Below are 26,472 nucleotides of genomic sequence, written 5' to 3'. Positions count from 1 at the left end.
ATAAACTTTTCCTGTTTTAGGTCAATTACAATTAATACCATTATTTCTAGTTGCTATACGTCGGGCTAATGAGACTACAGGTTTTTCTTTAGAACATTTTTTAAATTACTTTTATCAAAGTCAAATGTTTACATATTCTAAGATGATGATTTTGGAAGCTTCTTATACATTTATTGACAGCATGTGAGTTGATTAGAAACATGCCTGTGGATACATATTAGGGCACATTTGAAACACGCTTGTTTTTAAAACCTCAAAATATTAGGAAGACAATTGTGGATTTGCACAAGTCTGGTTCATCCTTGAGTGCAATTTCCAGATGCCTGAAGGAGCCACGATCATCTGTTCAGACCAGCATGTCCAGCCATCGTATCCCTCTGGAAGGAGATGGGTTCTGTGTCCCAGAGATGAACGTCCTGTGGTCCGATATGTCCAGAACAACCCAAGGATGAAGGTAAAAGATGTTGTGAAGATGCTAAGAATGTGTCAACAGAGAAAGGAGTGTTGTACAGACGTGGGCTGAAAGGCTGCTCAGCCAGGGAAAAGCCAGATTATACATTTGCATCAGCTAAATGTTACAACAAAATGATAGTTTGGTATTCTGATTCTGTATTAATGTGCAGAATCCGATCATTATAGCAGAAAATTGGTTCATATTGGATGTAAATTAAACTATTATTTAAAAGAAAGATTTTCCATTTATTATTTGAACTCTTTAAACAAAAAAAGAAAAATACCTTTAATATAAGAAAGGAACTTAAATATTTAAAGGTCAGAAAAAGCTACCTCGGTTCTGAGTGGAAGACGTGTGATTCTCTGATTCCAGTTGACTGTTGTGCACCTGAGTTCACCTGAGCCAACATTGATTTTGCCAAATGCATTTGCATTAGTAAAGATGTGTTCATGCACATTGAAAACTCCATAGTTAACAATAATCTGAGTTTGGTAGTTTTTCAAGGTCAAAGGGGGGGCTACATTTTTGCTGAGTTATTTTAACCTAAACATCCTGAGGCAAAAATAAAAAAAATCACGTTTTAAAGAGGCCTTAAAAACCCAGTGAGTCATGTGCCAGACAGGCTGTCCATCTGTGCAATTTTTTCATCAAAACTGCAGGAAAGTGTAGCCTTTGCACTTCGATGGATCCCTGATTTAGATTCCTTCCTGCCAGCCTCCTGTCCTGCGGGACCGGGTTGTTGCTCCATCTGCGCGCAGCTGAGCTGCGGCGCCCAAACGGTTAAGCTGGGCGCTGAAGTGCGCGCGCCGGTCTGAGCATGTGCCGGCGCTGCTGCTTCTGCTGCGGTCACATAAAATGTGTGAATTTCCATAGGAGATCAAATACAGCCTGCACAAGGAGCGGAGGGGGCGCCGACTCTTCCGTCACAACCTGATCGCGGAATGCGCCGGATCGGCCGACGTGCGCTGCGGCAGACACCGCGCCGCTCAGTTTGAAGGTAAAACAGAAAACCAGCTCTCAGAAAGGAATCCCGTTAGATTATGACCGCCTATGTTTAAATGTTTAAACAGTTTATTTACAAGTTGGCAGTTGTCCAGTTCTTGCTCTGGCATTTCAAACCGCAGAAAACAGTTGGATTTTCTGTCATTTTTGCCCTTTATTCGCGTATTTTACGCGCAGCTGCACCTGTTAAATCCCGCTCCATCCGTCCGCGCCGCTGCAGTCAGCATTTTGCATGATGACATCCAATCAAGTGTTTCCCCTTACTGGTCAAGGACAGCCGCGGCATCTCTGCTGCGTCCGGGCCTGCGCACTGGCCTCCTGGCCTTCCGGGGACGGAGTGTGGTGCGTGCGTGGGCTCCGGTGTCTGCCCCGCACTCCCATTCCCGCCTTGCTCCCAGCTCCGCCGCGCTTCTGCAGAGACCCGCTGCTCGTTTGGGGTTTCGAACATTTCTCATCGATTTGCGCCTCGCAGAGCCGCTGGTTGATTATCATTTGGATGAGATAATCCCTGCTGCGTGCCGGAGCACACTACACCACCACCACCACCCTATTTATAGCAGCCTCCACAGAGGAATCCCAAAATGACCCCGTCACAGAAATGCTGCCGAAAAGGAATAACCCTGCTCCTCAGCGTGGAAAGCTGCTGAGCGGTGGGCTTTTTCCTTTATCACAGCGCACCTAAAATCCCCTTCTGTGAGGCTAAAAGCAGTATTTGCAAAGCATCCTAAAGGTTTACATAATAAAACATCTATTCTTAGACTAAGAGTCTTTTGCAGATCATTTTGTCAAATTTGCTGGCAGAGAAATACCAAAAATCTGCAGGGACTGACCAGAAGTCCCCCAGAATGTGGAAACATAGTTTCCCAACATGCATTTGTGCAAAGTTAAAGCTGTTAAAGCAACTTTTATTTGAGCATTTAGATCACCAGATCTGGAGAATTTGGATTCTAAAAGCCCGATGTGTTTAGATAAAGGAGCATCTAGTGATGACCTTTTCAAAACAACTGGAAATGTCAGATGTTTGCAAATTAAATGTTGAAATACCAAGAGATAGATTGATTGATAGATGGAAAATGTAAATAAAATACAATATAAATGTGAAAAGTGCAGTATATAAGATCGTTAAAAGGACAGATCAAAAGGCTGCTTTTCATTTGGCTCTATAAACTGCAGTTTCCTCATACTGGCACTTTTGTTGTTCGCCCAAAGACAAGCTGTAAATGGAGGAGGAAAGAATGCCTTCAAAAGAAAGTCTGAGATCCTGTTTTTCTCACAGTTTTGGTTTTAACTTTTGGTCAAAAATGCAAAAAAACTAAATAACAAATTCAAGCTCTGGTTTGAAACGATATCCGCTTTCAGGATATTTTATGGCAAATGATCTAAAAAACAACACAGATGTCTGCTGCCCCTCAGGTTTGACATCCGTTTGTTCTGGAATATTTTCAGGTGAAGGAAAAATGCTGAGATAAATTGATGAATAAAATGAATTATAATTTAATCTAAACTGGAATATTTGTGTTTGAAGGCTGTACAATCAATAGTGGAGATGTGTTCCTCCTGTAAAATGATTATCCTGCCCAGAAGGGCAGATTTAGAACTTGTTTAATAGCATATGGAGGCTTTCATCAATGAACTCCTCCATTTGGATCTTTTTCGGCTAAATATCCAGCCTCTGGCTGCATTCCATGATGCTTTTCCCTCCTCCTTCCATAAAGTTTCTCTCACTGATATGAGTAGATTCTGGATCACCGTTGAGCAAGAGCTCTGACAGCTGGCCAATAGGGCCCGGACCAAACGGCTGGGTGCAGCACAGCCAACAGAGGCTCATATAACTTAATGGAAGGCATCTTTCCATGTCTGCAAGGTGAAAGCCAAAGAAGAGAAAGTGGAGTGCTGGGGGGTAGGTGGGGAGGGACGGTCTTTGTAAACAGAGCTGCTCTCGGAAGGTTTTCTATAGCAATGACATTGTTCATTTATATTTTTCCAACACGTCTGAGTGTCAGTGTTTTTATAGATATATATATATTTGTAGTTTTGAAAGATTATTATGTTAGACTAAATAGCTCATGTTATATCTACATAGAGGAAAATAAATCTAACATTTTGGTTTAATAAGAAATTCCTGCACTCACAAAGAGGTGCTCCATTATCCAAGACAAGCCCCCGGTTCTGCTTTGGAATAAAAGACGCTTTTAGCCTAAGTAGATAGAAAATGAGTGTGATAAGAAAAAGCCAAAACAGTACACACACGTTAACCCTTCAACACCCCAAAAGTCGTCTGTAAGACCTAAATAGCCCACCGTCTTTGACAGGACGCATAATGGCGCAACGCCACTTTTCTCCTTGACTGAATCAGCTGATTTAGGATGATTTACGTGCACACGTCACTGCTTTAAAGTGTTGCATATCAGCACAAAGCTGATTTTCTCTGCTTCAGAATTAGCTGGAATTGTGAGTTACAGCATTTGAGGAGTTACAGCAGTCCAGAAATATCAAGCCAAAACTCTGGTATCAAAGGGTTAAAAATGAATTCCTGTGCACAAAAGAACTGGTCATGTATCCCGGACAAGCCCCTCTAAATTTACAATGGAGGGAAAAAAAAGCTTTTTTCATTTAAAATGGGTGCGACAAAATCAAAAGCAGAATTTTATGGGTACACTTTATTTGTCGAAGGGGTGAGTGGGGAAAAAAACAGCTTCAGAAGAAAATTAGCAGAAGATTTCCACCTCTATCTCAGCTCCCAGCTGGACTGAAAGACGATCTGATTAAGCAAGCGATTTGTCAGCAGGGATGCGAAAAAAACAAAACAAAAATAAAAGATCTTCTTGCAAGAAAAACAGAAACTCTTACGCCCTCAGTATTGTGCAAACTGCGGCCGCGGGGAGGGGTGATGACCCCCACAACCAGGTGCTGCCCTTTGCAGTTATAAGCTCTGGAAAAGGCAATAACTTGAAGCTCCCCCCCCCCCTTGATTTTTAACGATTAAAACTCTCTTCATGTCTGTTTACATGCGACCAAATTGTTGATCCTTTGGTATACAGACACTCTGACGTTCATAATTATCACTCATGTAAGAGACATTTAAGCAGAGCAGCTCCATTCACCCCCACACAACCCCCAGCCCCCCACTTTAGCCGTGACATTCAAAGGTTCCTGCAGGAAGACTATTGAAAAGATTAAAATCAAAGGGAATTCTGACATAAAAAAACACATTTTAAATGTAAAAAAACGGGAAAACAAAACAGCGGCTTTGGTTTATTTCATAATCAAGTTTACTCTCCTGGATGGACAGATTTGTTTGGGCTTCTGAAATAATTCAGAGAAGTTGAGCTCAATGAAATAATGCTGAAGCGTTTTTCAAGAGTCTTTACTGGTCAGCAGTGATGTAAAGACACGGAAACGTAAAGAGAAATTGATCGAGTGATGGGAGTATCAGCAGTATCGGTTCAAAACCACAAATACGGAAAAAAGCTGTAAAATCAATCGAGAAGTTCCTAAACAGTTTCTGTCAATCTAGTTTCACTTCCTGTTGTGTCTCTACAGTCTTCAGCTTTTTATGGAGATGTGATGTAAATAAAATGACGTCCAATCACAAGGTTGTTTCAAGTCGAGTCAATTACAGTTGGCTGAAGGTGAACCACAGTGAGGGAAGTTTGGTGCATGCACTAAACATCTGATAACCGCTTTTTCTCCACAGGACTGGAAACATTACCTGACTAAATTAATATGACTCGCTTTTATTAACTACAAAGTCTAAAAGACTTGAAAGTGTTTTTTTTTAATTGCACTTTAACACTTTTTAATTGAAAGTGTTATTTTTTAAATAAGAAGTGGCAGAAAAAGAGTTTTTATGTTAAGGCATTTTAATTAAATACCAAATAAAACCTTTGTTGAATTTGTCATGTATTGATGTGAGCATGTATCAAGATGCGCATCGAAGTGTTCAGCCTTTTGTTAGTGTTTCTGTTGAAATATCTCTGTTTAATGAAATGTTTTCTTTGTGACTTTTAATTTCTGTAGATCTGTGTTGGTCCACTTTATGGAAGCGTTTTGTATTTAATAAAAAAAAAAAAAGAGCTGGTGTTTTTTGTACTAAATTTTTGGGTTTTTCACTTTAATTTTTGCTAGTATTTCCTCGTTCTTATAGTTTTAGGAATTACAAAGAACTACAAACAGAATGCGTACTAAACTCATTTGCTTATGAAACTTATAAGATGACCGGCAGTTAAAAGTTGAAAAGCCCCAATGCGTCATAGACATGATCCCTTTTGTTTGTGTGCTCATCACAACATCGCCAACCTGTTTTGTTCGTCTCACTTACTTTATCCACACATGTGGCCAACTTTGTGGCATGGAGTCTGTTTTTTGAGATTTTTTTGTTTCTGTATTTTCTTCTTTCTCTTTCGGCTTTTCCCATCAGGGGTCGCCACAGCGAATCATCCTTTTCCACCTCACTCTATCATGGACATCTTCTACCCTAACATTAGCCAACTTCATGTCCTCTGTTAAGACATCCATATATCTCCTCTTTGGCCGTCCTCTTGCCCTCCGGCCAGGCAGCTCCATCTCCAACATCCTTCTACCAATATATCCACTATCCCTCCTCTGAACATGTCCAAACCATCTCAGTCTGGCTTCTCTGACTTTGTCGCTAACACAGGCAACATGAGCCGTCCCTCTGATGTACTCGTTCCTTATCCTGTCTAACCTGGTCACTCCTAAGGAGAACCTCAACATCTTCATCTCCGCTACCTCCATCTCAGCCTCTTGTCTCTGTCTCACTGCTACCGTCTCTAACCCATAGAGCAGAGCTGGTCTCACCACTGTCTTGTACACCTTTCCTTTGAGTCTTGCTGACACTCTTCTGTCACACAACACTCCTGACACTTTCCTCCACCCGCTCCAACCTGCCTGCACTCGCCTCTTCACCTCTTTTCCACACTCTCCATCACACTGAACTGTTGACCCCAAGTACTTAAACTCCTGCACCTTCTTCACCTCAGCCCCCTGTAACCTAATACTTCTACCTTGATCCCTCTCGTTCAGACACATGTATTCTGTCTTACTACGACTGACCTTCATGCCTCTTCTTTCCAGAGCAAACCTCCACCTCTCTAGCTGTTCCTCCACCTGCTCTCTACTCTCACTGCAAATTACAATGTCATCCGCAAACATCATTGTCCAGGGAGATTCCTGTCTTACCTCGTCTGTCAGCCTGTCCATCAGCATAGCAAACAAAAAAGGACTCAAAGCTGATCCTTGGTGTAGTCCCACCTCCACCTTGAACTCCTCTGTCTGACCTACAGCACATCTCACCACCGTCATACTTCTCTCATACATGTCCTGAACTACTCTGACATACTTCTCTGCCACTCCAGACGACCTCATACAGTACCACAGCTCCTCCCTCGGCACCCTGTCATACGCCTTCTCTAAATCTACGAACACACAATGCAGCTCCTTCTGACCTTCTCTGTACTTTTCCATCAACATTCTCAAAGCAAAAATGGCATCAGTGGTGCTCTTACGGGGCATGAAACCATACTGCTGCTCACAAATCTCCACCTTCTTCCTAAGCCTGGCTTCCACTACTCTTTCCCACAGCTTCATTGTGTGGCTCATCAACTTTATTCCTCTATAGTTGCTGCAGTTCTGCGTGTCACCCTTGTTCTTAAAGATCGGAACCAGAACGCTTCTCCTCCATTCCTCAGGCATCTTCTCACTCTCCAAAATCCTATTGAACAACCTCGTTAGAAATTCCACTGCTGTCTCTCCTAAGCACTTCCATACCTCCACAGGTACGTCATCAGGACCAACGGCCTTTCCGCTCTTCATCCTTTTCAGAGCCTTCCTAACCTCATCCTTTCCAATCTCTGCTACTTCCTGCTCCACAACAACCACATCTTCCTCCCTTCTTTCCCTGTCATTTTCCACGTTCATCAGCTCCTCAAAATACTCCTTCCATCTTTTCTGTACACTCTCCTGGGTTGTTAGCACCTTTCCATCTCTGTCCTTAATCACCCTTATCTGTTGCACGTCCTTCCCATCTCTGTCTCTCTGTCTGGCTAGCCTGTACAAGTCCTTCTCTCCTTCCTTTGTGTCTAACCTGTCATATAGCTCATCGTAAGCTTTCTGTTTGGCCTTTGCCACCTCTCTCTTCACTCTACGCTGCGCTTCCTTGTACTCCTGTCTACCTTCCTCAGTCCTTTCTACATCCCACTTCTTTTTAGCCAACCTCTTCCTCTGGACGCATTCCTGTACTTCCTCATTCCACCACCAAGTCTCTTTACCGTCTTTCCTCTTTCCAGATGACACACCTAGCACCTTCCTACCTGTTTCCCTGATAATTTCTGCTGTAGTTTCCCAGTCATCTGGAAGCTCATCCTGACCACCCAGGACCTGCCTCAACTTCTGCCTAAATTCCTCACAAGTTTCTTCATTCTGTAGCTTCCACCACTTGGTCTTCTTTTCTGTTTTCCCTCTCTTCTTCTTCCTGACCTCCAGAGTCATCTTACACACCACCATGCCGTGCTGTCTGGCTACACTCTCTCCTACCACCACTTTGCAGTCAATAACCTCTCTCAAATGACCTCGTCTACATAGGATGTAGTCCACCTGGGTACTCCTACCTCCACTTCTGTATGTCACTCTATGTTCCTCTCTCTTCTGGAAGTAAGTGTTGACTACAGCCATTTCCATCCTCTTCGCAAAGTCCACCACCATCTGTCCCTCCAGATTCCTTTCCTTCACACCAAACCTGCCCATCACCTCCTCATCACCTCTATTGCCCTCACCAACATGCCCATTAAAGTCTGCTCCAATAACAACTCTCTCTCCTCTGGGGAAACTCTCTATGACCTCATCCAACTCACTCCAGAATCTCTCCTTCACTTCTAACTCACAGCCAACCTGTGGCGCATACCCACTGACTACATTCACCATCACCCCTTCGATTTCTAACTTTAGGCTCATCATCCTGTCTGAGACTCTTTTCACCTCTACAACACTGTTTACAAACTCCCCCTTCAGAATCACTCCTACCCCGTTTCTCTTCCTATCAACACCATGATAGAACAGTTTGTATCCTCCTCCAATACTACGTGCCTTGCTGCCCTTCCACCTTGTCTCCTGCACACACAGTACATCTACCTTCCTTCTCTCCATCATGTCTGCCAGCTCTCTGCCTTTCCCTGTCATTGTGCCAACGTTAAGAGTCCCTATTCTCAAACCTATGTTCCTGCCTTTTCCCTTCTCTCTCTGGCCACGGGCCCTTCTGCCTCCCCTCTTTCTTCGACCAACAGTAGTCAAATTTCCACCGACACCCTGTAGGTTAACAGCATCGGTGGCGGTCGTTGTTAACCCGGGCCTCGACCGATCCGGTATGTCTAAAGTGTTGTGGATGATTCGCATGGTTATTTTGGCAATTTTTACGCCGGATGCCCTTCCTGACGCAACCCTCTCTATTTATCCGGGCTTGGGACCGGCACAGAGGCAACTGGCTTGCGACCCCTGTGGCTAGATTTTGATAATTTAAAAAAGATTTTTGAGTTAATTTTTGCTTCTTTTTTTTCAAGTTTTTTTTTTTTTTAAGCACGACAACAGTCTTATTCCTGAATTGATACACATCTAAAAATTGCATTACTCGATGATATCACGATATCGTGAATTTATTTTTGGGGTAAATAATATCCCAAAAATATCACAAGTACCCTACCTATTATTGCTAAAACTAAAATGCAAACTTGTGATGTTTGGGGGATTATTTTTTGTGATTTAGTGAGAAACTGCTATTGTTTATCTATGATGTTTTTATGTACTTTATTGACGGTCCCTGCCAGCTTCTGCAGCCTCATGTGCATCAACATCACAACACATCTCAAAGCTCAGAGCAGAAAGATCCTATTATCGATAAACTCCAGCAGAGACTCATTTTCTGCATAATCTTTTGTAGCGCTAAAAAAATCTACTACGAAAAAAAATCTTTTGCAAGAAAAACACAATTAGTTTGAAAAAACAAACTTTTCAAAAAAATGGACATCAATTACATGTTTTCGTTTATTTGATCTTTTAATTTTTGTAGATTCTTTAGAAGCTTCTTTTTACCAAGTGGTTTTTCTGATGTGCTGCTTTTTTTTATTGTGTCATTGTGTTAAATGGTGCCTATTTGTATCCAGGTAGGCCTATGCACAAAGAAAAATTCCCTGCAAAATAAAGAAAAGTACCCCAAAATAATCCCCTCATAGCTGCTCAAATAAACGTTTTAATTTTTAAACTGCAGTGAATCCAGCAGAAGTTCAGAGAGTTTCAATCCCATCTGTGATTGAAGTTAAATTAGAGGAAACTTTAGTCCAACTCAGTAGCGGTTTTAGGCACGGGCCATACGGGCGATCGCCCGGGGCGGAAAAATGACGGAGGGGCGGCGCCAGCGGCTCAGCTCTTGTAAAATACTTTATGCATCACTATTGGTTTACTTATATCACAGAGTTTGTAACAGCCTGAAACCTGGCGGCGCCCCCGCCCCGCAGCTGCGCTCCCTGCTGTCTTTGAGAAGTAGATGCAAATGTGTGTGAGAAGGAGAAGGGAGGGGGCGCGGGGTGAAGAAGGAGAAGGGAGGGGGCGCGGGGTGAAGGGTGCAGGCTGAGGTGAGCACGGAGCACAAAACGCATGCGCAAACCTGGCTGGATCTTCTTCCAGGGGGGCAACGGTCGCGGGCCGCGGCTCAGTGCTTGATGAAAAAATAAAAATAAAAATTGCGCCGCCATGTAGCGAATTGGCGCCCCTGGGTGCAGCTGCACGCGCTCCTGCTGGAAATGTTTGACGAACGGGAGGGGGGGGGGGGGGGGGGCTGCAGGTATAAAAAAAGTATAAAAAAATCATGCTTTTTTGGTTATTTCAAATAAAAAATGGGAAAACAAAAAAAAATTCTTCACTTAGATGACAGTTGGTTTAGTCGACAGACTTGATACCTATGTCAGGACATTTATGCTAAATGCAAAAACATCTGAAATATGAAGAAAAAAGGTCAAAGCTGGTGCCCAATTTAGAAAGAAAAGAGAAGAAGAGGAGAAAAGAGACAAAGAAAAGGTTATTATCGCATAGCTAGATGCACGTTTTCTAAATTCGAATGCTACCTGCCCTCCAACAACAACAACGTTGCAGAGGAAAAATCTCTTGTTTGGTCTATCATGACCAAAACTGAAGTAGGCCCAAATATTGCAAATAACGTCATTTTTAAGATATTTATTCTTAAATGTTTGCTCTGCCTTAACTTGTAACATTAGTTATGATTCGTGTGTCTGTCTGCTCTGCTGTAACACAAAGTTTTCGTTGTGTTTTATTGTTGTATATTAGTTCATAATGTTAAATAAGCTGTGATGGTAGCATGCTGCTGCTGCTGCTGCTGCTGCTGCTGCTGCTGCTGCTGCTGCTGCTGCTGCTGCTGCTGCTGCTGCTGCTGCTGCTGCTGCTGCTGCTGCTGCTGCTGCTGCTGTTAGGTTTTCAAAACTCCAGTTGATCAAGTCATACCTGAGATCACCAATGTCTCAGGAGCAACTCACTAACCTGCTGTTGTTAGTATCAATCATTCAGGGGGGGAGCAGATTTCATATGATGACGTTATTGACAAGCTTGCATCAGGAAGGCCACAAAGGTTAGGTTTTAGTTAGTGTTTTCTCTTCTTAGTGCTGCAGTTACATTTATTCTAGTGTATTATTAGTGTGATTTGTAGTTTATAATATTTATTTCAGATTGTTTGTGTTTATTAAATATTTCCTAACTGTATTTTCAGTTACAATAAATGGACAAAGTGACTCTATGGGGGGGGGGGGGGGGGGGGGGGGGGGGGGGGCTCGCCCGGGGAGTAATTCAGGGTAGAACCGCCACTGGTCCAACTTCAAGACTTGAACCCACATCCGAGAGGATCAAACCAGATGATGATGGAAAACTGACCATTTTTATTCCTTTTTTTCCCCATTGATTTCTAAAAGCTGGAGATGTCCAGAGGATCCAGCAAACTGCGGCTCGTTCTCTGCGGTCAGCTGTTGTCTGTCTCCTCCGTGACGGCATCCACGAGGGGGCGTGGCTGCCAGATCTAAACAGGAAGCGGGTCACTGCGGGAAACGTAAACAGGTGAGTGACGGCATTAAAAAACGGAGAGCTTCATGGTCCCTGATAGTCCTCACGCTGCGTTGCAGGATGAAGCGTTTCCCGGTGGGAGCGTGACGGATTCGGGGGCGGTATCTACAGCAACGGGTGCAGGTGAGTGACGGAATCCGACAGGTGTGCGGAAATTTATTTATTTGTTTATTTATTATTATTATTATTATTATTTTTTCGACGACTCTTAAAATCAGGGTCAACGACCCGATACACATGGGGGAAGGGGGGGGGGGGGGATCAGGAACAGATGATCCAATAGGAAGTTCATAAAATGTAAGCGAAAAGGCTCCTAAACGAGACAATGTAAACAAGTACGGAAGTGCAGAAGGATCAAAAAGGGTTGGATTTGTCATGGACTGCACTAAAACCAAATCAAAGCCAATATGTGATTTTTTTTTCTTTACTTTAGGTTTGATTTTTAAAAATGGCCACCGATTATTATAAAATGACAATTCAAACTTTGATTTTATCCTAAAATAATAGCAAAATATTATTTTAATTTGGTAATATTTCTTTTAAATGCAGGCCTTTTTTTTTACCATGATGCTTAAGTGTGTCATCTGATCAATGTAATCCTTTTGCCATAGGTGCTTTTTTTCCTTTTCTTTATATTGTATTCCATTGTTATTATTATTGCTGGTATTTGTTTTATTTTAGTGCTATTTATTATCTATTGTTTCTATATTAAATATTGATTTGTGAGCTGTGGTAAAAAAGTCATGAATCAGTTAAAGCTTCATCTATCTATCTACAAGATCTCTTGATTCCACAATTTAAATAATGTTCTTTAATCTTTTTATCTTGAATTATCTTTTTTTTTCAATTTTTGAGTTGCAAGAATAAATTGCATATAAGCTATTTAGAAATTTAATGACCAAACTGTAGATTTATTTATTTGTCAATTGACAATTGAATTTCAATTCTAGTTTTATTTCTGTAGGTTAAAAAAACAAAAGAAATCATGTATTCCTTTCAGTTCTTGCTGTTGTGTTTCAAAGAGTGTCACAAAAAGCAAAAAAATATCAGACAGAGCTTTATGAATATAATTACTATAAACCAATTTAATCAGCTAATTCCAAAAAATCAGATCATCTTAATTATAATGGCCAAGGGTGGCTAAATGCTCCCTTAGAGATGGGATGAGAACAGTGGCGCCTCCAGAAATTTTTCATGGGGGTGGCCAGTGGGGGGCCACATTAAATCTTGGGGTGGCACACAAAAACCATGAGCTATATTTTTAAAATTCATTCTACCAAACGTAGTAAAACAACCTTTAGAAAACCAACAGAAAGATAAATGCCTACTGATATTTTGTAGAACATGAACTTATAGTAGATACTACTAGTATAATAACTAATAGATACTAGTAGATACCATTAGTAGATACTACTACTGATATATATTTATTTTCTTTTGTTTATATTTAATGCTTAGGTGTGTCTGCTTGGGCTGTTCGGCTCTTGACTGAGAGATATCTACAATAAACAAAAAATGAAATCTGTTGTTCTGAAATAATAATAAAATATCCTTCTAATTATTAATTATATCTGTTGACATTTCTATTCAGACTAATAATCATGAAACATTTTTATTATTAGGGTAACATAATTCTAACTTCACCAGTTGGTCCAGGAACAGGTGGAGCCCCTGCTTATGCTGAGTTCTGCCTTGTTTCTCTGACCGATGATGCTGACTGTTCCTCCTCTGATGCCGTCTCATCTTTGTCTTCCTCATTCTCTTCTGTCATTCATGCTGCTCTGTCTCATCTTCCTCCTCCTCACTACTCCTCTGTTGCTCCCCTACCATCTCTTTCACTCCTTCTGCTGCACTTTTATTCTTAAAATAAGAATATATGTTGAATTTCTCTTCATTCTCTGAAAATGGACAGACACAAGCATCAACTAATGACTATAGGTAACTCTGTGGAAACAAAAACACATCAAAATGTTGCGGTAACACAACAACCAGTGCTTAAATAGTGCCATGAAACTGAGTGGCTTGTGACAGGGACATCCTTTTTTTACTTATTAATAAAAAGTAATGACACATCCACCGCCGCTGCTGATGTGGCGTATTTGCACCAAGTATTTGCACACTGGGTTTACATGTTTTGCAGACCGCATGTTTTTTACACCTTTGCAGCTGTATTTATTTAACATTTAATATTTATTTCTTTATTTAATAAGAATCTAATTTTTGATACTAATTTTTCGTAATAATTTGAGTGATATTTTTAATTATTTAATATAAATGTCATTTGTGATGTCCTTTATTGATGTTATATTATATAGATTATTTCTGAATGTCGTGTTGCTGCCACAGATAAATGAAATTTCTCCATTGTGGGATTAATAAAGTCATCTATCTATCTATCTATCTATCTATCTATCTATCTATCTATCTATCTATCTATCTATTTATCTATTTATCTATTTATCTTATCTTATCTTATCTTATCTTATCTTATCTTATCTTATCTTATCTTATCTTATCTTATCTTATCTTATCTTATCTTATCTTATCTTATCTTATCTTATCTTATCTTATCTTATCTTATCTTATCTTATCTTATCTTATCTTATCTTATCTTATCTTATCTTATCTTATCTTATCTTATCTATACAGATCTAAAGTACAGTAAACAGATTGTTAAAGACCCACGGAAAATTAACAGGAAAAGAAACGTAGCATTTTGGGATGTGTGATTGTGTGTGCGTGCGTGCGTTCTCGCGCGCACGCGTGTGTGTGCGTGCTGAAACCGGTGTTCGCGCGATGCAGGAAGAGAGGGGGGATAGCGCGTGTGAGGGTGTGGAGCGCATACACGCGCGGTCAGTCGCCGTTTTGGACTTAAGGAAAAAGTAATAAAGAAAGTTCATCTTTAGTGACTGAGACTGGTTCTTTTGTCTGACCGGCCCGGAGGATCTGAGGGTTCGAACGCGGAAGTGAACCACGCGTCTTATTCATTCTGCGTCCAGCGGCTCCTCTGTAGATGTCTGCGCACTCAAAGGCAGCAGGAAGGGGAGGGGGTGAGGGCCGGTTTAGGTGATCAGAGCGACTTGCCCGCTTGCTGGCTGTGCATTTGGGATGAAACGCACAACTGATGCTACCACAGCTTATAGTGGCTGCTGGGGTGGCCGTGGGGTGGCCACTGGGGTGGCCAGGTGTCGGAGAGGGGTGGCCGTGGCCACCCCTGGCCACCCCCTGGTGGCGCCACTGGATGAGAAGCTCAGAGTAGAGCTGCTGCTCCTCCATATCCACAGGAGTCAATTAAGGCGGCTCTCACATCTGGTCAAGGCCTTGGAGTCCCCATGAGTTGGACTGTTGCTCCTGCAACCTGGTCCCAGAAAAAAGGGGGAAAATGGATGGATGGATTGATGGATAATAGTCTATAGAAAACCATCAGATTCCATCAAAGCGTTTTTGGTTTACTGAGTTGGCATGAGGCAACGGTTGATAGGAAGACTTCCTCTAAACAGAGAAGAACAGGAAGAAAGCTCAGACAGAACCAGACTGAGAAAGGACAACCATCCATCGTGAGCTGTCAACGTCTGAGAGGACATGAAAGGGACAAACAAAAACCAAAATACAAGAACTCTTGTAGTAAGACAACCAGACAGGTTAGCAATGAACAAAATAAGAGAAGTGGAAGCAGATAAACACAGAATATCCAGAACATCTGTTATAGAGCAGAGAAGATAAGTCAGTTATTGCAGCGCTGACAGAACTGAATACAGACGATGATAAAAGCGTTGGTCGTTGGAGGGTCTGTTGCAACACAAAAGCGCAACAAGAAACCAACAATGAGAGAGCAGGAGAGAGACAAACACCAAGACAGTGGAGCATGAGTCAGAAGACAAGAGACATCAAAGTTTTAATCCATTTTTGAAGCATTATTTGCTGAGATCCTGAGGTGGAGGTGACTGGGTTAAGCCCCGCCTTCAAACATTTCTTAGCTATGGTCAGCTGCAGTAGTTGCAGATCTGCTGTTGTTACTAGATACCCCCCACCAGCCCATCACCCCTGCTAGCTCTCTCATCAACCAACGTATTGATCTGTAATCTTCTGCAGCAGCGGCCGGCTCAGCCTGATGGCGATCAGACGGTCAGATTTGACGGAGCTGCATGTGCTGCAAAGCTCAGAACTTCAGGGAAGATGTTTTTAGGGCCCGGCAGATCCACTGCAGCAGTTTATATCAAACAAACCACCCTCATCCTCAGGAATAGACTCTCTAAAACAATCTGGGAGCTGCAGCTTCGCATTTCCTAACCTGCAGAGATGGATGCCGCTAAAAGCTGAGGATCAAGGTGACCTGAGAGTCACACAGGAGCTTATTGAGTGATAAAAACATTTACTTTGACTGTTTTATGTCATAAAGAAATCCATGAAAAGAAAAAATTGTACATTTTGAAGCAGAATTGTTTTATTTAATGTTATCAACAGAAGAAAACAAGAATATTTAAGAAAAACTGAGGTATTTAGATTTATTTCAGTAGACTCTTCAGTTTTCTGCTCTGTTCTTTCTCATTGAGTCTGTTTACAAGCTAAATAAGTTGAGAAATTTATCCATTAAATGTACATTTTTTTCAGACAAACTGATGTCATAACAGCTGTATTTCTGATGAATATTGTGGCCAAAGAGTCACATGGAATTTTATTCAATAAATAATATTTCTAACGTCAAGGACGAATCATGAGAGAACAACTTTTGCATGAGAGCTTTTAATTTGAAAACTTTATTAATCCACATAATAGTTTAAACTTCAAAAACCTGATTTGTAATATGAAATGTAATAATCCAATGTTTGGACTGAAAAAAAATGATTTTCCAATTTCCCCCCCGGACCAATTCATATTTCAAACACCCTATTTTTCACAATAAAAGACTCAAACTTACTTACTTACTTAAAAGACGATATTGGAATTAGTCCTCATTTAAAAATGAAATTATTTCTCAAATCTATAAGTTGATTTTTTAATAGCAATTTTAATTTTTCTTGAGTTTTGCTGGCAAAACTGTTTTACCATCATTTTTAATGAAAAAAAATCCCAAATGGTTCATGAAATGCCCAGTTTAAATCATTAATGATGTGAAAATAGTTTTTGCATAGCCAAATAAAAATGGTTTGAGAATGAAGGGTTGATATCTAAATTAATAAAATCCAGTTACAAAAACATACAAAAGTTCAGCAGCCATGAAGCACATCTCTGCAATTTCTACAGTAGACATTAGAAAACTCTTTTAGGCTATTTTTTATTTCTGTGGCCAGCTAATTTGCAGAAAAAAAATCATTACTTTATGGGACTCCAAAAGTTTTAGAACAACATTTGAACTCTAAGTACGAGCAATATAAAGGATTCCTTCCTGAAAGATCACAAAGTTCTTCTCAGGGAAGCGAGTCAGCAAACAAACACATGCGTTGACTATCAGAGCTAAAAGAGTTAGGGTAAATGGAGCTGGGGGGGTAGGGGCAGCCTTACAAAGCAGCACTAAATAAACGGATCGATTGCAAAGACAGGTCAATTATGCCTGAAAGGGAAAGCTGCCCCCCCCTGACTAAGCCAGTGCTGAAATATTAATCCATGCTTTTATAACATCTAGGATAGACTATTGTAATGCTCTTCTTTCTGGTGCTAAGAGAAATACTGTAAACCGGCTGCAGCTTGTTCAAAACTCAGCTGCACGTCTTTTAACCAGAACCAGAAAGAAGGAGCACATTACTCCAATTTTGAAGTCTTTGCACTGGCTCCCAGTCAGCTTTAGGATCGATTTTAAGGTTCTTTTATTAGTTTATAAAAGTTTACATGGAACTGGACCCTCATTTTTATCAGATTTACTTTTAGTCTATGACCCTCCCAGAGCCCTCAGGTCCACAGGTGCAGGTCTGCTAGTGGTCCCAAAGGTCAGAACTAAAACCCACGGCGAGGCCTCTTTTCAACACTGTGGACCTCGCCTGTGGAACAGCCTGCCTGAGGACGTGAGGGCTTCAGCCACTGTGGAGGTTTTTAAGAAAAAACTTAAGACACATCTTTTTAGTAAAGCTTTTACATAGTTTTTACTTGTCCACATGTTTTTATTTGATTTTATAAAATTTTAACAGCTAATTTTATTTGTTTTTATTTTAAAGGAGGGATGTGTATGTGTTGGGTTTTTGTGTGTTTTTATTAATTCATTTATTTTATTATTATTTGCATTTATTTTTATTTTTATTATTATTACATTCTTTTTACTTTGTTTATTATTTTAACTAAAATATATATTTTTTTATCTTATTTGTTTTATATTTTATTTTATTTTTTCCTTTGGTAAGCACTTTGAGATGCTCTGAAGCATGAAAAGCGCTATATAAATAAAGTTGAATTTAACATCAGAGCCTCATTTTAGACTGAAATGAACAACTCAGGGCAAAACATTTTACCTATTTTACTTTAAACAATTTGCACATTGTACAACACAATTGTTTAATTTTCATTGTGCAACCACTTTATTCATTTTTTATTCATTTTCAACCGTTTTATCCTTTTCGGGGTCACGGGGCTGCCAGAGCCTATCCTGGCCACTTGTGGGCGAAGGCAGGGGACACCCTGGACTGTTCGCCAGTCTGTCGCAGGGGCAACCACTTTAATTGAAATGTATTTATTTGAAGATGTAAAGATGTTCGACATGATAAATGGCTTAAATGGATAAATGGATGAATGGACTTCAGAACAGTCCAACGCTTTTCTCTGAGCCATTCTTGGGGTTTTTTGGCTGTGTGTTTTGGATCGTTGTCCTGTTGGAAGACCCATGACCTGCGACTGAGACCAAGCTTTCTGACACTAGGCAGCACATTTCTACCCAGAATGCCTTGATAATCTGGAGATTTCATTTGACCTTGCACAACTTCAAGACACCCTGTGCCAGATGCAGCAAGGCAGCCCCAAAACAGAACTGAGCCTCCTCCATGTTTCACAAGAGGTTTAAGGTCAACAGAACTGAAGTTTAACACCGAAAAACTGATGACAAGAAGAAAAGGCAGAATTTTTCATATTTCAGAAGGCTTTTTCAGAAGTTCCTGGTTCAAATCCCTAAATCTCAAAATTAGAGAGGGGACCAGGTGCAGATGTCTCATTGACAAATACAGATTTAGAAGGTTCGGATGCTTTTGTTAAAGACCAATTCAAAGTAACGTCTGTTTTTTATTTGCAAATTTTCAGTAAATCTTTTTACTTTTAGGCACAGATAACATTTGCTCCATTACTGATAAAAATAAAAAAGGTTTCCTGCTGTTCCAGGTTTTCTCTATTTGAGGATAATGAGCTCATTATATCGACTTAATGTCCCAAAGCTGCAGGATTGTAACTATTTCTGTTGTTTTCTCTGTGGAACATTTCAAGCCACCTTCTGATCTTAGTGATTTAGGATAACACAGTGTTTCCTCGCATCGGTGTACTTTTGGTTTTTGTCTTTCAATTATCTTTTTTTCCGAAAGCGACGACTTCAGGTACGACGCCGTCTTCACTGCGTTTCATGTTTTAGGACCTCAGCTCTGCTTTCAGCACAGTGGCACCATTGTCTCTTATCTGCAAAATGAAAGCAAAAAACATCCAAATTAATTTATCCACGAAGTTCAAGGCCAACAGTCTGTTCCTGTCCTTCGGTTTGTCCCAGCTTTCTGCAAGAGCAGAGACTTTTCCAGGAAGAAAGTGAATCGATGGACTTATCGTTCCAGAGAGAGGTCACTCGGTCTGTCACCTTGGTCCAGTTCCTCACATGAAACCCTTGTTCCTAGGTGGGCAGAAATGCTGGCAGCCCTGCAGGCCTCAGTAAGCCTTTGAAGAAAACCAGCTTTTGTTCTTCAGCCCAGCTTTTGTGCTGCTGACTGCTCTGAGCCGCTTGTTTGTAGATACAGTTTCTTCTGGAGATGTGGTGCAGTGAAGGATAAACCAGCAGTGGTCCTGAAGAAACATTTTTCTCTGCAGGGCTACTTTTAGGAGATGCGCCGTGGCTGGAGGATCTGTGTGGGCCTCCTGTTACCTGATACAGCAAAGAGCGTGTTTCAAGCTGCGGGAGCTGGAAAAAGAGCACATGATGGAGGCGGTCACATGACAGAGCTATAGCTTACATAAGAACCCCTTTCTCGCCGTCCAGCAGAGAGAAGACGCAGCAAAAACAGGATTTTAGCTTTGCTCCACAGTCATCATTCTCTTCTAGATAATAATTTGCATTTAAATGCATAATCCTCAGGATATTGACTCTATCAGCAGGTTATAGAACTAAAATGAGATTTGGACATCAATCTAAATACAAACATTTTGGATGTATTGGAATAGATATGTTAAAAGTATTAAAAAATTATATATCATTTGCACAAAATGACTTAGACTGTGTGTTTCTGCTTTCTTAAACAAACCTCCCGCTATGTGTCTTTCTACCTACATGTCTGGGTATTTATGAACTCTGTGGCTTAGAAGTCAGGTTTCCGTGTCAACAGCCTCTAGTATGTTAGGTTATCCGGAGCGATGGAAGTCAGATCTGATCCGGTTACAGATCCGATTCCTTTTTGGATGAAGTCTTTCATTCTTTTCTGCAGTTTCTTGGTGACTCGGTTGAGTGCGATGGCTGCTTGTGTTTCTTTCCCAAAGACCATTTGTGCAAACAAAGCGCTTCCCGTTTCTGATAAATTTTATTCTGCTTATGTAATGGATGAAAACATCATTGGTTACTGTCCACATTCAAATGTGTCTGCTTTGACCTCCTTTTTTAATTACGGAATACTTCGCGCCAGTTCAGCCCTACCGTTATGGACGTTCTTACGGGGGGACACGCAAACCTTTGCAGGGTTGTAGGTGACCTGCACGAAGGTGGTGGACCACTTGGTGAGCCTGTAGAGCAAAAATGCTCATGCTCACTTTTTTCTACAAGCATACTGTGAGTGACAGGTCTTTTAAGTGCATGCCATAAGAGCGTAAAACTTACATTATCCTTACAAATACATTACCACACACTTACCACACGCGCAACAATTGTGCGTTTCATTTTTAAGGTCGCACGAGTCTCGACTGAGACCCACCTGTGCTACCCTTAAGATCCAGATCCTCCCTTTGACTGTCTAGGTCCAGGGAAACTCAGAACCCTTATATGGATCAACGCCGCCGGTACGGGTGCACTAAGGCTTTGACTTGCTCCACTTTAAGTGTGGCATTCTTTTGCGTGCCCAAATATAAAAGACGGTCTGGGAAAAATGCCTTCTGTGTTAAAGTACCAAATATTCTGAACAATCTTCCTCTGTCTCGACTTCCTCTTAAGAGATAACCATCATTTAGGGAAGCTATCTCACTTCATCTGAGACATGCCTACTATTGTTTCTATTTTGTTTTCTGTGTGAAATGTTGGGATTTTGTTTTTGAACTGTGTGTATGGTGAACTGTTCATTGAGGGAAGGCTGAATATTGTGAGTCGGGGTAAATGTCAAGAGTCGGTATGTGTTTTTGTCTGCTAAGTGAGACTGTAAATCAGACTTCATATCATTTTCTCTTTCGCTTTGCCATCTGTGCTCGTGTCTCTTTGAAAATGAGATTTTTCACCAATCCTTCTGTAAATTTAACCGTTTGAATTAGAAATAATTGTAATTTGGAAGCAGAAATGGGGCTTTGGACCTAATAGACAAATGTGACAAGCTCTAACTTGACTCAGTAAACTTGAGGTCACAGACGGGATTTGTTAGTTTTTATCTTATGCTCATTACTGTGAGTCGAATGGTTGATTTGACTTTTACTTGGCACTAATATGGAGCTTTATCATTACAGAATAGTTGAGGTGGGATTAGTTTTAAAAAAACATCTTTTGTCGTTCTTTCCTTCCAGATCTCAAAAAACCCGACAGAAAGGATGGTGGCCTTGGAAACCCAGGAGGTGCCTGTTCCTCTGACTCCTCTCTCACGTTGGTACCTTTACGCCATTCATGGCTACTTCTGTGAAGTGATGTTCACAGCAGCATGGGAGTTTGTGGTCAACTGCAACTGGAAGTTCCCCGGCGTGACCAGCGTGTGGGCGCTCTTCATCTACGGCACCTGCATCCTCATTGTGGAGCAGATGTACCTGAAGCTGCGCGACTGCTGCCCCGTTCTGCTGCGCTGCCTCATCTACACGCTGTGGACCTACCTGTGGGAGTTCGGGACTGGGCTGCTTCTGCAGCAGTTCAACGCCTGTCCCTGGGACTACTCCCAGTTTCGCTACAACTTCATGGGATTGATCACAGCCGAGTACGCTGTGCCGTGGTTCTGCGCCTCCTTCATCGTCGAGCGCCTGGTGATCCGCAAAACCCTGCGGCTGCGCTTCCACGAGGGGTTTGAGGACGGCTGGTCAAACCGCCGGTCGGATGATAAGGGAGTTGGAGGAGGAACTCTGGAAGGAGCAATGCAAAGAGAAAGTGATACAAATGGCTACCTTAAGGAGGACTGAGATTAAGAAAGTAGCTCCAGGAAAAAAAATAATCAAGCAGCTAAGTCAGACTGTTGCACCTTATCGACCCTCCTGAGTGATGCTCCTGAATCGGTTCTGAGAATATGGAGTCACGACAAACCGCTTCTTGTCAAAACAACTTCAACTCATTTCTGTGTTTCTGATGCTTAACTGGGATGCAGTTTTATATTTTTGCTGCATTTCATTCTCTTGTTCCTGTGTCTGGATCGGAGCTGCACTACATCTTAAAGAGCTGCAAGTATTTAGTCGGACTTGAATCAAGTTTGGGTCTTTTGGGCACAACAAAAACAATTTAGACTTTTATTCAAAAGTTAGAAATTTGTAAAGTTCAACTGAGCAGCATTTACAAATATTAATTGGCTGATTTAGAATATATTATTTATAGCTGGTGTGCTTTAGCATTGTAGTTTTGTCTCAGTACGTTGTGCACTTTAAATCTAAGTGCAGCCCAAAAGGGACAAACCAAGCCAAAGCCAAGCAAGGCTCGCGTCTGCTTTTGTTTATGCAAATTCTAAAGGTGCACTTCAGTTTTTACTTTGGAAATAATTGAAAGAAAATATGAGCTTGAGTTTTAGGATCCATCCATTACTTTCTTCTCGTCTTAGTGAGGATGCTCAGACCCCGCCCCCTGATCTGGGAGGATATGAAGGCGCTCCGAGCAAAGTGAATCATCTCTCTACTGTTTCCTGCGTCTGCAGCTGCTTCCTTTTTGACATTCTCCCTGGATGTCCAAACCACAGAGTTCCTCCTAGATAGTTGTTTCCTCACTTAATACCAGAATAAAGAAACTTTTTCACCTGGAGGAGTCATTCCCCACTTAGAGGAGGCGCTCTTCCTCCTTTTTCTGACTAAGAAAACAGAGGCCTCAGATTTGAAGGAGCCGATTCTTAACCCAAGCCAAGGAGGTCATGACCCAAAGGACAACACTGTCTGCAAGCATCAGAGATACTTGAGGCTCCCAAATCCCTCCACCGATTGGCTCCAGCTTGGAGTTCTGCAGATGAAACGGATGAACAACAAAAGAAAATCCAACTCTCACCAAAAAAAAAAAAAGTCTGACTTTTCTGTGAAAAAAATCGTCTCAAATCATTTTCTGACGTTTATGCCTGGAAATAATGCATGCAAAGAAACTGTCTTCCAGTGCGATTTAAAACACAAACAGAGGTAATTGAGCATCATGTTGGCCTGCGTAGCAGCTCAGGACGTTGTCTGCCAGTTATCAGGACAGATCTCTGAACGTCTTTTTTCTCTGAGAGCATGTTGAAGAGTCGGTCTGCTGTCAGCGAGCAGCTCACAGGCCTGCATGGCAGCTTCTCCAGCCTCATGGCATGAATGACTCTAGAGGTGTGTTTTGTTTCATTTGGGAGGACGGAAACCATGAGTTTTAGGTCTTTTTTTGCAACTCCACTTGCTTGATGTATCTTAAATTTGCCAAGGACCTTTACCTTATTCATTCTCTACTCGTGGATTTCCATCTCTGTTGCCCAATTTCATTAGAATTTCATAATCAACACTGACCTCTGCAGCTTCAGACTGCTGGAAGTTTTCAGCAAAAACAGAGAAGCAAAAGTTATATTTTTTGAAACTAACTCTGGTGTTATTGAAGGAAATGATTTCCACAGAGTAAATCATCTGTAACTGTTTAGTCAAACAGAACACCTGCAAAAGTGGAAATGTATTTCAGGAATGCTGCATAATCCCGTTTATATATGAACAAAGAAGCTGATAAGAGTTTGGGATCAGCGGATGAGGTGCTTTAGCATAAAATACAGACACAACACTGACTGATGGATGAATGGACGGATTTGAAACAAAGTGAAACAGTAATACCACCTATTTTTATAAAGTTTTACATTAGTAGAGTAAAAATTGGTGCTTAAAAATTAAGATTACAACAAGTATTTAACACAATAAAAGTAAAAAAAAAAAGTAAAAAGGCTGTGACTAAATCAATGTAGAAAGAGATAAAAAGCTTCTGGAATGAATTCAGAGTTCATTATTTAAAAGTAGTCAGAAATGTATTCTCAGATACTACAGGCCTCAGGTAGAAGTTATCATGTTTTAGTGAGATGTTAAAATAGAAAAAACTATTTGAGTACAGATGTGTTTTCATTGTGAGACCAAAATGAACGTATGCATGTCAGAGGAGAGTTTACCTCCACTGATTGACACGGAGGTGGAAAGGCAATGATTTGTGCTCGTTTAGCAGATGCACAAACAGCTCGGAGGCTGTAAATGAAAGAATACAGATAAATGTGAGTCTGTGGTTCACACAAAACTAGATTATTCAACAAGAAAATCCTGAAAAGGGATCTTCAGGATTAAAAATATTAAGTTGATGTTGTGACAGGACCTTCAGAGAGATGGAAACACGCCTCATTTTCCCATCTTCTGCTTCCGATGTTTCATTTTGATGCACAAAGCCTTAAAAGCGAAAGAGGCTATGTTTACTCTTTCACATTCTTTCACATAAGCAAAATTGTTGACGCAGAAATCAGGAAGTGGAAAACCGTGACCTTTACTGTTGTGTCTGCAGCAAAGTTTATCTGTGAAGGGCTGCCACCTGGTGGAGACTTTAAAAACATCAGCATAAAAATGTTAAAAAGAAAGATAAACATATGTAGAAGCTAAAGTATACTTTACATATTTCTATGCATTTATTTTGCTTAGGAGCAATAATAAAGAGGTAATAATTACCCATTTCTCCTGATTAATGTAATAAAATTGATATGCAGCAGATCTATTTAAACTCTTCAAATAAATACATCATAACAAATGTAATCTCTGCAGCATTTGTGTGACTGAGGAGCAGAAACAACGCTGAATGAATATATGCATGCAGAAAATGTTGAGCTGGAAAAACATTTTATAACCGTTAAATGTGCATGTCTAAAAAACTTCTCAAATCCTTCGTGTTGTCCTGATGATTTCTATTCCCCCTGTATTACAAGTGTCTTTACTTTTTAAACTGAAACTGTTTGCGTTTTCGGTATGAACGGCTGTAATTTGTACATCGTAGGTTCAGTTTGTGCGTCTTTCTGGTTCATTTTGTTTTTTTATTTGATAGTAAAATGTGTGTTTGAGAGATTTTTTTATTTCCTTTACATGATAAACTGTAGACATAAGCACTCACATAATATAAACATCCTCTCTTACTGTCTGTTTTTTTGTTTAATGTGTAAATATGCTCAGTTTTTATGTGTCTATTTGTCAAAAAATATAGTAATTCAGAAAAAATAATTTCAATTACATCAAGAAAAAAATTAAAGTTTTGTTAAAGTCTGCACGGACAATTAGTGAAATAATTAAAAAAGAACAAAATAAAAATGACACCTAATATAACACCTGATCTTAACCTACAAACGAGTGCAAATTCTATTTCCTCAGGCTAGAACTACGACTTTCAGATGCCAAGGAGAAGACGTGATGAGTGTTTTTGGTGGTTTTAAAGTATCTGTTCTCTGTAAAGATCAAGCTGTTGCAGTGATGCAACACTATGAAAGCTTTTGGACAGGAATTGGTTTAAAAATTGCTCCACTGGATGCAGGTCCGAGGCTGTCCATATTTTTTCTTATCAAAACATTATTTTTGTAAATCTACTAGGATGAAATAAATATTGTTAAAATAATGTTTTAATTTGAAAACCAGACCAATATTTATGTCTATATTGAACAGTAAAGGGTTTCATTTCTGCTTATGGCGTCATCCCTGTGTTAAAGCAGATTGTAAATGGTCATCTGGACCGCGGAACATCAGGAAGGAGAACACAAACCCAAGAAACTGCCAAATGTTTGTCCTCTTTGCTTTCACCCAACTGACCGATCTCATGAGTCAAGAGTCAAAGGAGAAAAAAATCAAAAATATTTGCCGAATCAAATCAAACTTCCCTCTAGATATTTGCAAAACACAACAAATGCATCACTAAAATGCAGCAACAGCATTTAGTCACACATTTTATAGCACGGGAGTTTTTTACAAACTGTTCGGTGCATCTTTTTAGCTTTTAAAATACTTCTTTGCATTTAGAGTTGAGACTGCAAAGAATAATAGGACTGAACAACTCCTTTTAGCTGCTGTTTTTTTGTTTTTGTTTTATTGACTTCTATGTTCTACGACGTTATGTTTTATGTCAAATGAAATTTAAAATCCCATAAAATTTTGTTCTTGGGTTCTTCGGGTGTAAGGAAGCAGCAGGCCATCTTTCCCTTCTTTCATATTTTATTTGCTGATTTAACAAAAAGAATAAATCCATCTCTACTTTTGGGTCATTTCACTGCTGACTCTTTTAGAACCACGAGAGCAGGACACAGGTAAGAAAATGTGAAGAGCCCTCTGTCTTTGATCACAGTTTTCCTCTGACACTTTTCAAGCAGAAGCTTATTTTTGCCCTACTCCTT

At 40.6% G+C, this 26,472-nt stretch overlaps 1 protein-coding gene across 3 annotated transcripts; it reads left to right on the top strand.

Moving 5' to 3' along the window:
• The first annotated feature begins 1,076 nt into the window (after positions 1 to 1,076).
• LOC101172941 (transmembrane protein 229b) lies at positions 1,077 to 25,297 on the top strand. Of its 3 annotated transcripts, none has more exons than XM_023951362.1 (4): positions 1,077 to 1,451; positions 11,443 to 11,584; positions 11,650 to 11,713; positions 21,458 to 25,297. In XM_023951362.1, the coding sequence occupies exon 4, from the start codon at positions 21,482 to 21,484 to the stop codon at positions 22,052 to 22,054; it is 573 nt and encodes a 190-aa protein (XP_023807130.1). In that variant the 5' UTR covers positions 1,077 to 1,451; positions 11,443 to 11,584; positions 11,650 to 11,713; positions 21,458 to 21,481; the 3' UTR covers positions 22,055 to 25,297. The 3 variants fall into 3 exon arrangements, with proteins under 3 accessions (XP_023807130.1, XP_023807128.1, XP_023807129.1); XM_023951360.1 differs by having other exon boundaries at positions 11,631 to 11,713; XM_023951361.1 differs by having other exon boundaries at positions 11,443 to 11,713.
• Positions 25,298 to 26,472: the final 1,175 nt, after the last annotated feature.

This window comes from Oryzias latipes, chromosome 22, assembly GCF_002234675.1.
Source record: "Oryzias latipes chromosome 22, ASM223467v1".
In the NCBI taxonomy this organism is placed as follows: domain Eukaryota; kingdom Metazoa; phylum Chordata; class Actinopteri; order Beloniformes; family Adrianichthyidae; genus Oryzias; species Oryzias latipes.
Note: the sequence above shows the minus strand (reverse complement) of the source record. Positions and strands in the feature narration are given on the sequence as shown.

Bases quoted from the DNA above. Each gene is read 5' to 3' on its own strand.
- LOC101172941 (XM_023951362.1), top strand. From the start codon at position 21,482: ATGGTGGCCTTGGAAACCCAGGAGGTGCCTGTTCCTCTGACTCCTCTC.